The sequence below is a fragment of the Colletotrichum tamarilloi genome, assembly GCF_030869305.1.
Source record: "Colletotrichum tamarilloi strain Tom-12 chromosome Unknown Scaffold_72.1, whole genome shotgun sequence".
Classification (NCBI taxonomy): domain Eukaryota; kingdom Fungi; phylum Ascomycota; class Sordariomycetes; order Glomerellales; family Glomerellaceae; genus Colletotrichum; species Colletotrichum tamarilloi.
Window position 1 is genome coordinate 78,420 of NW_026849455.1, and position 17,431 is coordinate 95,850.

At 53.5% G+C, this 17,431-nt stretch overlaps 4 protein-coding genes across 4 annotated transcripts; 1 reads left to right on the forward strand and 3 right to left on the reverse strand.

Moving 5' to 3' along the window:
- Window positions 1-2,526: 2,526 nt before the first annotated feature.
- Window positions 2,527-3,490, forward strand: CTAM01_12165 (uncharacterized protein; the record flags this gene model as incomplete). Its single annotated transcript, XM_060528172.1, has 5 exons — window positions 2,527-2,599; window positions 2,708-2,747; window positions 2,798-2,807; window positions 2,870-3,274; window positions 3,344-3,490. 5 exons carry the CDS (start codon window positions 2,527-2,529, stop codon window positions 3,488-3,490), a joined length of 675 nt encoding a protein of 224 aa, XP_060377191.1.
- Window positions 3,491-3,791: 301 nt separating this feature from the next.
- Window positions 3,792-7,612, reverse strand: CTAM01_12166 (HET-s/LopB domain-containing protein; the record flags this gene model as incomplete). Its single annotated transcript, XM_060528173.1, has 2 exons — window positions 3,792-5,719; window positions 5,770-7,612. The coding sequence occupies 2 exons, from the start codon at window positions 7,610-7,612 to the stop codon at window positions 3,792-3,794; spliced, it is 3,771 nt and encodes a 1,256-aa protein (XP_060377192.1).
- An 814-nt stretch (window positions 7,613-8,426) lies between these two features.
- CTAM01_12167 (uncharacterized protein) lies at window positions 8,427-8,852 on the reverse strand (the record flags this gene model as incomplete). The annotated part of the gene is made up of 1 exon (XM_060528174.1): window positions 8,427-8,852. One exon carries the CDS (start codon window positions 8,850-8,852, stop codon window positions 8,427-8,429), a length of 426 nt encoding a protein of 141 aa, XP_060377193.1.
- Window positions 8,853-13,518: 4,666 nt separating this feature from the next.
- On the reverse strand, window positions 13,519-17,174 carry CTAM01_12168 (uncharacterized protein; the record flags this gene model as incomplete). The annotated part of the gene is made up of 3 exons (XM_060528175.1): window positions 13,519-16,162; window positions 16,231-16,932; window positions 17,017-17,174. 3 exons carry the CDS (start codon window positions 17,172-17,174, stop codon window positions 13,519-13,521), a joined length of 3,504 nt encoding a protein of 1,167 aa, XP_060377194.1.
- Between the last annotated feature and the right edge of the window lie 257 nt (window positions 17,175-17,431).

The window sequence follows — 17,431 nt, forward strand, 5'->3', positions numbered from 1 at the left end:
GGTTCCCGTTCGTCCAGGTCTGTTTTCTGATGGATTCCCATCTACTCGGGCCTTTCTGACGTCAATCTTGTGCTACCAGTCAGTCGCGAACGACTACTGCCCCTTCAAATTGCGTACCATTCAGGCGTCCAACTGCTTGTCCCATTGGCGGGACATTCTCCAGAGTCAGGCTGGCCTACCAGCACTACAGTAGATCGTCTGCCAGGTGTGCCGCGAAGAGGTAGGAGAAAGTGTAGATATTTCGCCATGTTGATGTCAGAGTCGACATTGCCGTGTCCCAAAGAAGCCGCGAGCCCCTGGCTACCTGCCCGCTTGCCTGCCGTGTACTCCGGAGCTGTGGTCCGGAGGGTGGAGAAAGGAGCAGAAGCTCCAGCCCCCCAGCCAATGACATGACGCGTAGTCGGCTAATAAGCGGGATCACGCCAACCTGTCCAAGATACGTACCGCCGTGCCCCTCCAATGCCCCTCGATGGCCCAAGCTTCTCTCTCACCGAGCCACTGCTGCATCAGGTTCCTTCAAGATGATTGGGTGATGCGGATGGACTCATCTGTGATATTGGTAAAAAGATGCTCTTCATTCGACCGTTTTGTGGTACAAGTGAGATCATCGCCCAGTCATGATTTTTGATGAGAGTTCTTGGTTTCCACAAACATCAATTGCTGGGTTGAAGCTTCCAGCTAGGGGAGGAGTGATGTGGCATACACAGAGCAGCCCGGTGAATTGACTGAGAGACTTACTTTATCGACATCGTCCTCTTCACAATAGGCTCGAGTCACCCACTAGCATGACGGACTTTCTGGTGCGTGTATGAAGTACGGGCGAAGCGAAAGACTCCGCTTTTCGTAGAGCAAGTTCAAACGTTACACGCTCATCGCCGTCACCCATTTTCGCGCTTCTCTGGCATGACTAGGCACCTTTCTCGCCGTGTAGATAGAAAGAGATTCTGACTGGTCAATGGTTTCCCGCCGAATGAACTTCGTAGTAAGACTGTTGCACCTTATTTTACGGTGAAACTATTATTCCTGTTTAACTCAGCCTTACCATACTTAGATTTGCCATCTCTAACTCTCGCCCTTACAACCGTGACCCGTCATGATTCCGAAATAATCGGATCCGGACTGAGACCACGGATGAACAGCAGGCAACCGGATGCATAGCTGGCCCACTGATACGGGGACATCCTAGCGTCCCGAAAATCAAGCTGCACCCGGCAATCTCATCAATACACATACTGCCTTTCTAGAAACCTTGTATCAGAGTAACTCTTCTCTAGCAGAACAGCCAATCCTCGGTATCAAAAGCAAACCGTCCGCCTCCATTCCGAACGCTCAGACTGTATGCGTTAGCATTTACGAGACCACAATGTGAGCTCCACACGGGAGCGCCGTGGTAAACGAGATGGGGAAGCAACGCTGCCCGGACTGGATCGCATGAATGAAGAGGCAATGGTGAACAAGACCGAAGAGATGAATGCATTGGCAAAGGCGGGCGAACAAACCGTCGCGCGTGGCTAATATGAGTTGATATGGCAGGCAACTTGGTATCCTTCCGTCTTTCCTAATAGAACAAAACAAATTCAATTGACAGACAAGCATCACGTCCACCAAACTCAGATCCTCATGGACCACAAACAAAATGCAAAAGATTTCACACCCGTGGTGCTCCTGTGTCACTGCCTCGTGGCGGAATCGAACCGCCGATCTTCTCATGTCACTAGGTACTAGTGAGACGCTATACCACTTAGCCAACAAGGCTTGCTACTCGGATCTGCTGGTAAGGAATATGTAGCGAGGTCGGGGACGTGGATGTGATCGTTGTTGTGGTGTGGAAAGGCAACTTCGAAGTTGACGGTGGATGAGAAAATAGCAGATAATCACTGCAGAACGATAAAACGAGGCTGAGAGGTGCCACGGAAAGAAACTTTGGCTAGAGTTTAAACTTGCTTGACTTGGTGGCACGGCGTGGCGCGACAAAGGATTTGCTGACGGCGCGGGTGCATGAGCGCAGATCGCTGCACCACACTCCAACGGTGGGCGAAAGGACCTGAATAGACGCAAAGCTGGGAACAAATAGCAGCAGGAACTCTGAAGACGGAATTGTTTTGGTTGTTGAAATAGGAAACAACTGTATTTCAAAGTAGTTTTAGGGGAGTTGACGAACAGGCAGCAGCAGCAGCAGCAGCAGCAGTAGCAGTTCTGGCGGATTGTCCCTTTGACTGACTGCCCGAGTTGAGTTCACATGGTCGTTGTTTCCTCCACTGACCGCGACACTAACAAACGTCGCGCCTTCTGGCCAATGGACCGCGCATAAAAAGGTGCTTGTCTGCTAGAAAGTAAGTACCTCAAACCGGACCCACCCCCACCTCGAAATTCTCTCCTTTCCAGCGTCGTAAATCACAACCCCGCCAACTATCTCATCGCGCAAACGAGGTCGAGAGGGTTAGTCACCGCCCAAACCTCACTTCCTCAATACCATCGACTGAAGACCTCACGGGAGTCAACCGACTGGAAGGGAGTTTCGGCGCAATGGTCTACTACTTCACCTCCAAGGCGGTCGACCCGGCCGCTTTCATTTACGTCGGCAAGGACAAGTTTGAGAGTGCGTTTGCTCCCGGTTGTGTGAAGATGAGACGGGGGTCGCTTCAGCCTGCACCTTTTTGAGAAATGGAAATGAAAGAAATGGAGGAGTACTGACGGAGGGAAATAGATGAGGAGTTGATCAAGTACGGCTGGGAGGAAGACGTCTGGTAAGCCCACTCACCCACCCTCAAACTCATCACTCACTAACCTCTCACAGGGTACGCAAAGTCTCATCTCACAACTCTTATCACTCACCTCACTCAACATCCCTCACTGACACACCGAAAAGTTCCACGTAGACAAACTCTCCTCAGCCCACATCTACCTCCGCCTCCCAGACCCAAAGGATCCCTCCACGACAACGCCCATGACATGGGACGCCATCCCCGAACCCCTCCTCACCGATCTCGCCCAGCTCACAAAGGCAAACTCCATCGAGGGCAACAAAAAGGATAACATCACAATCATCTACACCCCCTGGTCCAACCTAAAAAAGGACGGCAGCATGGCCGTCGGCCAAGTCTCCTTCAAGGACCCGCGTAAAGTAAAAAAGGTGCTCGTCGCGCAGCGCGAAAACCCCATCGTGAACAGGCTCAACAAGACCAAGGTCGAGAAGAAGCCTGATCTGCAGCAGGAGAGGGATGATCGGTTGAAGGAGTTGAGGAAGAGGGACCAGGCTTCTACTCTTGAGAGGGTGAGTTCTCCATCTTACTCTCTTGCACAAAGATATAAGTCTCGAGGGATGGATGCTAACGGATTTTAGAAACGAGAAGAGGCCCGCGTTATGCAGGAGCGCAAGGAGAAGAAGTGGCAAAAGGATCACGCATATGATGACATCTTTACGGAAGAGAACATGGAGGCCACGAGCAACCAGAACCGCGACGAGAACTGGGAAGACGACTTCATGTAGTCTTCTCTCTATCTGTCCGTCTTGCATTTTCCTCTCACAGCGGGAAGCTTTTCTTCCATTGTTAATGCTATTCAGCCTCATTGTCTGCCTCTCCTATTCTCAATATGATTCCACTGCTTAGACCAGACTAATCGTCCTGCCTGCTCACATTAATGCCAAAACACAAAGAGACAAAAAGACCAATGTTGTAATGACTTCGCTTCATGCTTCATTAATGCTACATAATCTAACTTACTCAAAAAAATCCAAATGGGGTATTCCGAATACAGGGCGCGGGACGCACCCCGAGGCCCTCAGCCAGTCAGCTACACATGCCGACGCCCATGCGACTCCTACCAATGCCCATAGACTCCATCCTGCGTGATAAATCATGATTCTCGCCCGATGAAAACTTTTCCCGCTCCTGCGACGTGCCGTCCTGCTTTTTCTTCTCCTGCTCATGGCCCGGTTCCTCCTGCTTCTGGTCTTGGTCCTGACGTTGTTGGCCTTCTTCCTTCTTCGTACCGCGTCCTCGCGGAGGAGCGCGTGAGCGGACAAGAACAGGCAGCTCGTCATCGTCCCCCTCTTCAGAAACAACATCCAAATCATCGTCATCTTTGGGGTCTAGAAAAGGCGACGATGAAGGCTCGTCGTCTCTATAAGTGCCCCCATCTTCTTCCTCATCCTCCTCGTCACGTCCTTTCAGACTCACAACTGGCTCGCCGCCGGGTAAACCGACCTCGCGTGCCTCAAGAGCCTCCGCAATATCCAGAAGCAAGACATCCATCGGACAAATATAAGCAACGCGCTTCCGCCCACTCCACGCCAAGACATGCCCGCAAACCCGCCCGTGGGCGCGCTCTACAACCCAAGCGCCGCTGTCTCCGGGAATACCCATGGGTTGCTTTTTGCCGCCGCCAGTCAATTCGGCAGGTGTCTCGGTGGCGGCACTGCTGACCTGGTACGTGTGGCTGGGTGTCGTCCGCCCAAAGATCTTGACGCTCGTTAGAGCCGGCAGGATGAGACCCGTTTGCAGGCCGCTGGTACGCGCCATGCACTGCACCTCCAGGCCAGGCAGCGCTGTTGTGGGTGCAACGGTCATCGGGTGCATAACTTTGCCTTGCTTTGATGGGAATTTCCCGTATGAAGGCGACAGCTGCTTGCTCTGGATTCTGGGTATCGAGTTGTCCTCGGGCAGTCTCTCCTCGGCGAATTCGAAAAGGGCCCAGTCGATTTCGTGGATGAGTCCGTTCTGCTCCCTCCTTTTGATGCCGCTCGATGCATAAACCTCGCCAACGGTAAAGCTGTCCAAATGATCTTCATTTGCTGTCTCGGCTGAAGCATAAAACTCCTCGTCGACGTCGTCCATGGCGGGCTGCGTGATGATGTATCCGTCGCCACAGCCCGGCTCAACACCAGGAATATCGCCGGGCTGGTCATATTCGCCTTCCGACTCGTCACCACTGTCCTCCTCATCTGACGCATCGCTAGTAACATCCGTCTCCGAATACGCTTCGGACTCCTCTGATTCCGAAAACTCGCAGGCATAGTCTTCACCACCGCTGCTTTCTGCCGACGACTCTGCGTACCAGTCGAAACGAACGTCTTCAGCATCTCTCGCCATACTACGCATAGTCGGATCCTGAGCTTTCGTGTGCTTGTAGATCTCCTCAGGATCGTCGAGCATGTGGTGGACCGTCATCCCATACGGCTTGTCGTCGACTAGGACAAGGCCGCCCAAGCTAACGGGCGGCAGGTGGCGGTCCCCCACCCAAGCTCCGATACTTGCGCCATTGCTTGGGCGCGCTTGAAAATCAGGGTTGGCTGCCTTGACTGCGCCGTCATCATCGTCTTCTTCTTGTGCTGCGCTTCGTTTGGGGTCGCCGGCTTGCTTTCGTGACCTCAGAACCTGTCCCTTGCAAACCTTCAACCCGAACCCAGACTTGCCCTCGAAAAGCTCGCCCAACTTGCGCGTCAGAATGGCCTTGACTTTGCTGACAGACGTACACACAACCAAAACCGTCGGTTGTGTTCTTGTTGGCGAACTGCCGATGGACTCGAGCGAAACTTCGACCGACTCCTCGCGGTTTTTGCGGTAAAAGTGGCGCAGTGCTTGGTTGACTTGAGGCATCACAAGTGTGTTCCACTTCTCCACAGCATCGGGAGGCAAGGGAATTTGCGGGTAGAGACGGGTCTTGGGAGACGGTGCCTTGGCAGGCCTTACCTCCGCAGGGAGCTCCACTGGGCCGGCTGTGGTGTTGTTAGTGGCCGAAAGATGCAATCTGCGATGTAGTACTTACTTTGACCCTCTTGTCTGGCAAGCTGCCGCTTCTCCTCTGCAGCAGAGGGATATGAACGGCGCGCGGAGCTGGGTTCCGAAATGGGCGTCTTGGTATCAACCGAGGAGCCACGAGTGTCGACGATCGGTCGGGTCGCCACCACCTTGACCTCCTTTGAGGGCCCTGAGATGCTCTGACGAGTGGGCGTGCCGATAGGGGACACGGAAGTCTTCTTTCCAAGGTCGAGGTTGAGGCGGTCTTCGAGAGAACTAATGTTGTCTAGGATGGCGCACGAGTCGAGGTAGCGCGTCACGCTGACCTGCACAGCCGAGAGAAGGTCCTCGTCAGAGGTATTCCCTTGAAGCGACATATCGACCGCCGTCCAGCAGGTCTCTACAGCCCTCTTGTAAAGGGTAGAGCAACGAATTCCTAGCTGGTTCAACACTGACTCAGGAATTGGCTGATTAGGATCGGGCACGAGGTTATCGAGTTTCGTCCAAAGACCAATAGACAACAGAACCATGGCGAGAGAGTACAGATCGAGGATACGAGAGTCCATCTTGTCGTTGATGGGCGATGCCGGGGTGGTGCGAGGGTCCAGGGGGTGTCGGAAAAGGGGCAGCGATGGCGAGACTGGTTCATCATCTGATGGAGCATCTGGAAACAGATCGAAGGATGAGATGAGAGGCCGGCGAATGTCCACCTCGCCGGGACCCGTGGTCAAGTCGGGCGTGGACATGTTGCAGAAAGATACGTTCTTGTCGATTATGCAGCCGTGGGTAATACCCCGGGCATGCAAGTCGAATACGGTGTTGACGAGGTTGGAAGCCAAGCGATACTTGGCCTCCAAGGTCGGCTCAAAGTCTGGCCGCGACAACAAATCGGCGAGCGTGCAAACATTGTAGAGAGGATTTTGCGTAAAGTTTTCAAAAGAGACGGCGTTGAAGTTGGGCGGGAAGTGATAGACGAGTCCAAGGCGGGCGTGCTCCAAATCCTCGAAATAACCCAGCAGTCTCGGCAGGCCGATCCAAGTACCTGGGGCCCTCTGTGAGTCCTGCTGCAAGCCGGCTGACAGCTTCTCAAAGCGCGACATGGGGGGCATGATACCCGTGATGGCGTACATGGAGTCGAATGTTGCAAATTCCAACAAGAGCGGCGCAAAGGGTTGGCGGCCAATATGTTGCGATAGATCTGACCAAGCCTGCTTGCTCATGAAGACAATATCGCGTGGAGGAAGGTTGACCCTCGACTCGGTCATGGGCTCCGCCTGCATGGACCGAATGTTTGTTAACGTTGTCGGGTCGATTTCTTGAGGCGTCTGCATCCTGGTGGACTCAAAAGGCCGCAGCTCCTCAGTGGAAGCCATGGACTTTTCAAGCTTGGAACGCGACGACATCTGCGCGGAGGAGCGTGTTCTAGAAAGGTCGTAAAGTGTGTCGACAGACTGAGTGAGGTCTCCAATGGCATCCGCGAATACTGCCTTGTCCCAAGTTACAAAGGCGGTCTTGCGATCTGCCGACTTTTCTGAGACGGTGCCTAGCGGGTTGGTGTAGCTCTTCCATAGCGCATCCAACTCTGATAGCGTCTCCCGAACAGTCGAGAGAATGCTGTGAACAACCTCACTCAGACCGGCTTTTGATAGTGAGCTATCAATTTCATCTGACTGGTTAGGATCTGTCCACTCGATACCCCACGTTGATACGCGGTCCTTTTGGATGCGGAGCTTTCTGAACAGTGACTTGATTTCAGGGTCCTCGGGGGCCTTGACTGGTTCCTGAACAAAGTCTGAAGACTTCTTTGTGTCATTATACAGACGACTCAGGCGCCGCTGCATGTAGCCGCCAGTGGAACGAATGCCTTCCATGTTGGCGATTGAAACACTGCGCAGGCTAAAGACAAAGAGGTAAGCCCCTCACCAGCGAGGCGGGGGTGAGATGTGAGGGAGTCGAAGCCAGAGCAAGTGAGCGCAGCTCGTGAGAATTAGATAATAGGTCTATGAGGAGCTCTTCACAGTAACATAATCGGGGACTGTATTGGCAAGGCGGCTCTAAGGAAGGACCGGAGGTGATGATGAGAAGTCGGGGCTCGGGGTCGGCGCTGTGAATATCGGAAGCGGATGGGCCAGGTTGTGCGGGCGGCGGGGCTCAGTTGGCGGGTGAATTGCGACTGTGAGTGGTCGCTGGACGTGGACGGGGGTACGTATACAGCAGTCCGCAGCGCAGAGGAGCTGAAGTGAGCGATTACGCGGCTAGAGATGCTTGCGTAAGTCAGTTTGTGAGTGTCGTGATAACAATAGATGGTTCCAACACTCTTTTGGCTTGTTGGTTTGACTATTCGTGAGATGGCCAGCCTTGTTGATGAAGTGAAGGGAAGCAAGCAAGCAAGTGCGAGGCAAGAAAGTAAAAAGAGGGAAGAAGATTGCATCCAACACTCGTGGGCCCCGTCGTGGTCATCAAGGAGTCCAAGAATGTACTCCGTAGGCACGTAGAATATGGGCGCCAGCGAGTGGATGGAGGCCGAGGGGTGCTAAGGTATGGTAGGGGACCAGGTGCGACCAAAGATCCAACCTAAGCCAAGCAGAGACCCGAGACGGCGGGAAGAAGGATTGAATTATTTCGGTGCCTACAGACCACAGTTTAGGTACGGACGGTCTTTTCCCTTTCCTGTCGATAATCCCATCAGGTATCCGTCCACGCTATCCGTACTCCGTACACCGTACGGACGGGCCCTGCCACTGCCTGCTCAAAAGGGACAGCGAATGGAATACCTGTACTGAGAGGCGGAGACTGGGTCGACTGGCTGGACGGTGGTTCAGATTGTGGCTTGATGTTGGTGATGGCGATGCCGTCGGGTGGATGTTGATGAGATGAGGAATTGGGGCCCCCCGCCAATTGTGTCGTGGGAAAATGTGCGACATTCGATTGGGATGCGCTGCACTGCGACGGAAGGTGCGCGCGGGCTGCTTGCGGTGTCACTCCTGCCGATTGCTGGCTGGCTGGAAATGCTGCTGCCTGAAGGAGGAGGAGCGCCTTTGGGACTCGCTTGCCTCGCTTGTCTCGCTCGTTTCGGCCAGCCCCATATATATCGAGAGCGTTATTGGTCATAAGAATCCTGGAGCCTGCGATGTGGGCCCCTCCCGGGCAATCGGGGCTGAACTTGCCGGGGGCAACAGTACGTACCTTTTGTACCTCAACCTTCCTTTTGCCATCAACCTCCTCTCGCACCTCTCACCTCTCACCCATTATTGAACACTCACTCATATTGCATTGACAAAACTGATTCAACGTGGAGAGTCAATAATTCTGGATCTTGGCACTTGAATGTACGAGAGCACCATTCAGGAAGCAGATACTCCAGGGCCCACTGCTTCTCCTCTCCAAGACACGTTGGGCGATTATCTCGAATCAGGTCCTCACATGTTCATTCTCGAATAACGAAAGAGGAAAACGCAGAGTCCAGCACACGTCTTTGCCCAGTTTGTCCCAGGAATATACGATACTCCGTATTGACTCACCCGTTTCCCCTCCCAATGGGCTTCTCTTATATGGCAATCCACTTGTCCATAAGATACGGATACGCTACGTCTGATCAGCACGCACATCCTCGGGAACCGCATCGAACTAAGGCTCGGACTACTTAGCCCACCACTGACGCCCGACGTTGGCTGCTCTCTCATCAGCCATCAGCATCCTCCACACTGAAGCATGAGTAAGCTGAGGCTCGTTTTACCGTCTTAGTGTCCCTCATCCTGGCTAGCATCCCAAGAAACACCCGGCAGCGCCAGCAGTGCAGAAGAGCTGAGCAGCGTAGAGCGGACCGCTACCTGTGCTAACCCTGCCGCCATCGACGGCTGCCTTGCCCAGTTTTGCTGTGCTCTCACACAATTCCCGTTCTCTCTTTCGCTCTAGTGTACGAGAACCCCATACAGAGTATGGATACTGCAGACTATTGCTGGGCGTCTGAACGGAGTCCGTGTCCGTCATTCATGGATCAAGGCGCTTCAGGCTTCGGCACCAAACTCACCTTACCTACTTTGGCTGCTCAATGGACCAGGCGACTAGGTCTGGAATACACGTACCAACAGATCGTGGAGGTTTGGACGGGGGGACCTGTCACTGACTTTCTTGGCATCCAGGCACATTGAGGCGTCTCCCCTTCCCTCGTCATGGGCTCAAGTTCTCCTTTGCTCGCCAATTCCTTCCTCCTATTAATGGAAAATAACTTCCAGATGGGAACTTGAGTATCCGTACCAAATATACGTAATACCTTACAGACAGATTCTTCAACCTAGGCAGACAACGGCTCCGTCACAGAAGTCCATCTCACCACGGCACTTGGCGCTGCCTTTCCGTCCCTAGGTTCCGCTCCCAGGATGGTCGTTGGCGTCCTCCTCTTTTTTTATTTGGCTGCCTAAACACTAAAAACCTCGTCGAGTGAGAGGCACCCACATTATCTCCGACACCACTACCGCAGACTGCAGTAATCGCCTTTTCCTATCCACATCGCGGCACCCGGCAGCTTTAATTGCCCATCCATCCCCGGTTGGAATGACAGACTTTCGTCAAGGGGCCCCCTCCTCCAGTCCTCATACTACGTAGACTCCTTGAAGAGGGGCTTTCGTACTGACTACGAACACTCGTACTCTGGAAAGATCCGTCACTAGCTTATTCCTCGCGGTGGCCCCAGCAGGGTTAGGCCAGAGACTGACAGGAGCCATCAACACATCGACGACTCGATCTTCTGCTCGCCCAACTCGTCACGTCGGTTGTCTTCCAAGATGACGGTTGATCCTTATAATCTAAGGAACTTTTCGTGAACGATTCCAACGTCTTCTCACCCTGTCTCATTCCCAAACTCCAGGTGACGGAAAGAGAGACACTCCGGGGCCCACGATACGCTCGGTCCGACTATCAAGCACCACAAACGCGGGGCAAAGGGAAAAAGACATGTTGGAATTAATTCTGCTGCCTGCTCGGCGGATGTGAGACTCCAGCTCGCAAGTAACTGACTGAAAACTCCGTACACCCTTTGCGAGCGGGCGAATCTAAAGGCTTCCCGCTTGCCCCATTCATTCGCTTCTGCAAGGTCAGCATAGGGGACCTGGCCAGTGCCATTTCTACATGAAATACCTCTGACTCTGATTGAAGAACATTTATCAAGACTTGTAGCAACTGTATTTGCACGATCCTCCTCAAAGGCTCAATTTCTCCAAGGGGAAATGTCAACCGCGGACTCTTTAAGTCAAGCTTGGCGATCCTGAACGTGAAAGACATGACTCTGCAGACCAATAGATCATCCATCATGACCTGTCCAGCTCCAAGAGAATAATCCAAGATAAACAGTTCTCTATTTGATTCTTATCGTGACATTCAAATCGCGGGTCTCGCCATAGCGGTGTGTGTGTGTCAAGATAGGGGAACCTGTGTCACCTCATCGCTCTTTATCTCGCTGCCTTGTGTTGAGTAACGCGGAACTCCATCATGGCTTGTACATGGCCATGAATCCGCTGTAGATCACGCATATGTTCCACCCCTTCGTGGGATCCTGTACCGCTTCGGCGGCGGGAAAGGTCACTACTTGATGCGCTCCAAGGTAGCTGTCCGGGGGATTCTCCAACTCAAACCCAAAAACAGGCCGGTCTGGGCCGCGACCGGAAACCGGTGTCTGGCCCTGTGACACCTGAATGTTGAAAGATTCAGGCAGCGAGGAGACGCCATTTATTATTGCCCATTGATCGCGATTTGCTCTGGAGGCACGACGGTGATGGTTAGAAGCTAGATGCCGTGCAAACCTTCTCAAGAAGCAGGCCCAAGATACTGCGTAAAAGTAACGTGATCAATTATTTATCAGGTAGATAGCACTCTACGTGTCCTCCATAATTCAGGTCCAACCTATACAATCAGGAGTATGAGTATTACACATCTTGATTTTGTATACTGTAACCTTGGACAACGCTGAGATGTCGACGAATAATACCTACGCCGACTCCTGATGGGCGGGCTGGCCGGGCCAAGGTGACGTTGTTGAGGAGCATAAAATGCCCTTGAGGGAAAGGGTGATGTATTCGGTTATCCCATCCCATCACAGTCGCTTTATTTAGCTTTACTCCGATTCAAGGCAGCTATGTCAATTTCATCGTACCATTACAGCAAAGTTGCAAAAGATGAAAGACAATTTCATGCATGATGCTTTGGTTCATCAGTATGAGCGAGTTTCTCAACTTCTCGCTCTTCCCCTCTTGCAAGCGGGAAACCAGCAACGTTCAAACGACACGGCTTCCCTGTTCTCGAGCACCCTGAAATGATTGTAAATGACTATCAAATATAGATACACCTGGTATTTGATACAGGGGCGATTTACGAAGGATTCAAGGAGGCTCTCTACTAGGTCCAATGTAAAACGGATGCAAGGAAGCTGTTCATGACAAAACAAACGAAGCTCGAAGCAGCAGCCCGTGGAAGCGGAACAATATCCCAGTCCTATCCTTGATATTTCATCTTGCACCATGCGGTCTCAGGGACATGTGAAGCAAACCTCCTGGCCATGACGGGGTATCAAGGTGGGCGTGCGGGACAGGCGGTATATGTATTGATGTATTTTGGAAAGACATCAAATTCATCAACGAGTAAGAGAAATGTCAAGACCCTTCTGATTATGAATCCATCTGATATATCTTTATCTTCCTGTAGCTCAACCTTGACATGGCAACTAACCCCCCCTCCCCAGGACATCCCAGGCATCTCGACGTGAACAAATTCAGACTTCGCCTCCAACCACAGCCTCCATCCACGATATCTTGATCAACACCAGCATCCTTTCAAGAAAGGGGGACTCGGGAGCGGACTGAGGGGGGCAGGCATATCGTAATATGACTTACGCAATGAATCTATGACTTACGCAATGAATCGGCCTTGAAAGCCAGCTGGCCGTTCGCCTTGCTGAAGACTTCGCATCCAGGGGTTCCCGTTCACACACACTACTCCGAGGCAGTGAAAATTGACATCATCATCGCGTCGTCAACCAAGTCTGGACAAACCCCTTTCCTAGTGAGTGATAACACAAACCTACCATTTAAAAGTGAGCCTGTCTTATGTCGACAGATGGAGCTGTCAAAACAGTATCCATCGCCGGAAAATGTAGGTATTTCATCATGGACTCACGCACTCCGTTCGCATCACCCGCCCAAGAGTTTCATCATGTCAATATTCACAGGCAGTACTCCGTTCGAATCAAATCTTTTCTTTTCACAAACTGTAATTATACAGACAGACATAACACGTGAGCATACATAAACGTAAGGGTGAAATAGTATTGGGCCAGCCGGTCATTGTATCCCCAAAGAACCGCGATCCCAGTTTCCCACTGTCAAAACGCCAGCTCCGTGCCCTGCCACATTGTACCACAAGTCAGCCTCGTCTTTACCTTACCTCCTCCTTTGCTCCTCCACCTCCAACGTGTGAAATAGGAATCAGATGCTAAACGTCTTTTTGTGAAGAAACGTAGCGACGAACAACAATTTTCATGGCTTCAGGAAAGGCGCTAGAAAGTAGCCAGACGAGGGCAGGACAGAAAAGAAAATTTTTGAGACTAGTCGGCCACGATACTCGAGGCGCGAGGGTATCTGGTACGTAAAAGAGCGTGATGGAAGTATTTGCCTCTTCAGGCGGGGGGGGTTGGGGGTTGGGGGTTGAGATGATTTCGTGTGCTATTACTCATGTAATCGTATGTGTTCATGGTATTTCAGGAGGTGTTGGATGTGCTATGAGCTGTTTACAACTCATCGCGGACGTGCTGAACGGTCTCCTTGACGGCATCCGTCACAGCCGAGGCAGCGGAAGACACAGTTGCGGAAGCAGCACTGGCAATGCTGGCAGCGGAGGCGATGCCCGTGGAGTAGGCGGCCTGCAAGCGAGCCAGGACGCTCTCGGAGACGGTAGGCTCCTTGCCCACAAGGAGCTCAGAGACGAGCTTGCTCATGTCCTCGTACTGCTTGGCGGCTTGGACCTGCGCGGCAGCGAGACTCTCGACAACAGCGGCAGTAGCCTGCGAGGCATACTGTCCGGCGCCACTGTAGGCGTTATCGTACCATGCGGTGGGAGTGGGCTTGCCGTAGATCTGAACGCTGGCGCGGCTGACAACAGCCTCCCAGGTGTCAGAAACACCCTTCTCAATGGCCTGTGCAGCATCGACAACCTCCTGAACACCTGCGGACACGGAATCGCTGACGATGGAAGCAGCCGCCGAGAACCCGTCGCTGACCGCAGAAGCGACAGCCATGGCTTCCTTTTGCGCGCCGGAGGCCACCGCATCAGCCGAGCGGGTGGCAACTGATGCAGCTGAGGATGCAGCCGAAGATGCGGTGCCGGCAATGTTAGTCGGGGTGGAGGTAGCAGTCGCGGAGCTCATGGCAGCCGAGGCGGCGGCCATGAATTCAGAGTAACGTGCGTGAGCCACACCGAGGCCGGCGTAGTAGTTGTATTTGGCCTGCTCGAGAAGCTTGTCGACGGTGGAAGTGGGAGTGGCGGTAGCTAGGCCAAGCTTAATCTTGGCGCTCTCGTACTGCTGCTCAGCCGCCAAACGGCCTTCGTTCAAACGCTGCATTGCGATAGCCTTGACGCTGGACCAGTCGTACGAGGGAGTAGGCTTGGGAGCCACGGTGCCGTAAAGGGCATTGGAGGCGGCCTTGACAGCTTCGTCATACTTGGCACTCGCTGACGCGATGGCAGCTGCATAGATACCAGAGGCAGACGCCACCAGCTTCTCAGCCGTGGGCTGGGGGGTGCCGTAGATCTTAATGGAGATGGCGGCGCTGGCGGACGAGTACTGCTCAGATGCCTTAGAGACAGCGGCGGAGTAGGCCTCTTGGGCTCTAGACGAAATGCTCTCCTCGTCTTCGTCGTCATCCAAGATGGGAACCCGGCTGGGCACGGATTGGGCGGCAGCTCCCAGAAAAGCCGGCTTCACAGACTCGGTGGCTGCAGCAACAGGCTTATCCTCGACCGACTCAGAGATGATCTCCTCTTCCAACTTCTCTCCAGGCACGGCATTCTCTTCATCGCCTGCAGGCGACGTTCCATCGTTATCGACGATGTAGGTCTGGTCCTGACCAGGGATGATGGTGGACGCCAGGTCGGGCTCCGAAGCAACGCTGGAAGAGCTGCCGGACACAGCGCTGGAAACTTGGCTAGCGGCGCTGCTGACGGACTCGGACACAGCGGAAGAAACAGCGGGAATGGCACTGCTCACACTTTCCTTGACCTCGCTGGCGACACTGCTGACAGAGCTCGCGGCCCCGGCCTCGTTGAGATTGGAGGCGGGGGACTTGTCTTCGATGACGCTGGCAGCAGACTCTAGAGGATCTTCCTCGGGGATGGAGATTGCTTCGGAAGCGGTGGCGGCAGCTTCAGCAGCAGAGGCCTCAGCAAGCTTGGCGGCCTCAGCAGCAGCGATCTCAGCTTCACGCGCACGATCGGCTTCCTCGGCAGCAAGGCGCGCCGTCTCACTGTCGAAGTTGTCGGAGGAGTCCTTTGCAGCGAGCTTCCAGAGACCGACCTGCTTGAGCCTGGCGAGTTCCTGGGCTGCAGATTGGGCGACAGCCATACCGGAATCCTCAACTTCGTTAGAAGCCTCGCGGGCTGCCTCCAGGCCGGGATGAGTGATGATGAGCTTCTTCAGATCGCTCATCCACTCGGCGAAGCGGTCCTTCAGCTCGTGGTACTTGGCCCAATCTTTGTAGGTGATGCCGTCCATCCATGCCCACTTCATTCCAATACGCTGAAGGGCAAGATCGCGAATACTCTCGAGGATCTTGAAGTGGGTATCGGCCGCCTCAGAGACGGAGCTTTCGATTTCAGCCTCGTACTCGGCCTTCCAGGCACGGATCTTTTGAGCCTTCTCCTTGACGTTGAGACCAGCCTTGCGGACACTGGCGAGCAGCTCATCTTGGGCGGATTCTGGGGCATCAACAGACTTCTGGACGAGCTTGATGATTTGCTTTTGCAGAGCGTCAACCTCAGACTTGGCAGCATCCTGAAGCTCGGTGACAAGGGTTCTGCCCTGTCCATGCGCTCTCTCCTTGATGACGCGCTGGGAGATCTCCTCAACGCGATCTTCGATTTCAGAAGCACCCTCGTCAGCTGCCTTGGCGAACTTGGCCTGCCAGCTGCTCAGGTCCTCGATAACAGTCTCTCTGGCGGTCTTGCGAATGTCGGACTCATTCTCGCCAGGCGGGGGCGCATGAACCTGCTCAGAGTGGTCGTGTTGGGCCACCTCGGATGCGTCGGGAATGTGAGCGCTCTCAATGGCCGTGGACGCCTTCTCAGTGGCCGATGAAACTACCGAGGAAGCAGACGAGGAGAGGGACGAGGCCGTAGAAGCCGCGGGCTTTGTGAAGGAAGAAGCCTTGGCAGAACCACTGTACACAGCACTGGTAAATGAGTGGTCTTTAAGCAATAGGAGAAGAGTGTATCGCTTTCTTCTTACCTCTCGGAGACGTTTTCGAGCGACCCCTTGGTCTTGTTCTTGTAGCGGCCGAGACGCTGTCCTATCCTAGCTAGCTGAGGCTCGACATTCTCAATGTACAAAACCCGGAACTGGGGCCAAACAGTGGCATCGAGGAAGCTGTAGGTCTTGTTCCATGCCCAGTAGGCAGAAGGGACAGCCGTCTCGGTGGTAAACTGAGAGGCGACGGCGTAGCCCTGAGCGGCGTAAGGCTGTACGAATTGGTACGAGGGAAAGAGAACATCGTGGTAGGTTTGAAGAGCACTTGTGCGCGCAATGTCGTAGTACGGGCCAACGGTGGTGGAGGCCTTGGCAACGTGAGGTGCAACTGTCTGATCATACTTGTCTTGGGCCAACTTTTGGTAGACAGACAACTGCGGCTGGATGTTCTTCTCCCATTGTGCCTGGCCGTACGACTGGACTTGCTGGAGACGAGGGGCGCCGTACTTTGTGGCATAAGCCTTGGTAGGGACGAAGACCCTCTCGTTGGCAATGTCGTAGTAGGGGGCAGCCTTCTCAACGTAGGGGGCGGCATAGGTATCGTAATAGGGCTCGACATGAGGTAATACAGCCTGCTTCAGCTGGAAGTAGGGCTTGCAAATCTTTGGGGAGGACTCGTCGCAAGCTTCGAGGTTTGCGGGACAGCGGAAGAGGATCGAGATAAGGGAATACCACGTCAGAATTCTAAAAAATTAGTGTCAGTCCGAATACACCTCACGATATGCACACCGCCGTTGTGACGGTGGCGGCTGAGAATTGGGAACATACCTCGCCAAGATGTTGAACGAACGGCGGAAGAATGAGGGCCCTCTTGTAGGCGTTGTCCTCCTCTTGATTGTCACGGCCTGGCCGTTCATCTTGCCGTTGATCTTTCCATTCGGAGCTTTCGGATAGCCGTTACTGGCATAGCCACTGGAAGCCTCCATGGCGGAGGTTGTGGTCTGGGAATACCAGGCAGCTCGCGTCAGTGACGTGATTTGGTGTTTTCCTTATCGCAGGGTACCGTTAGTCGGGAAAACTGGTGCGTGCGTCGAGGATGATGCAGCGGAGGACTCGAGACTGCGCTGAACTACTGATAACAGACAGTGATCAGCTGGGTAATGTAAAGAGAGGTATCGCATAGGATATTGAGGAAGAAAGATAGAAACGAGATCAAGGTTGGGAATGGTGGGAAAAAAGAAAT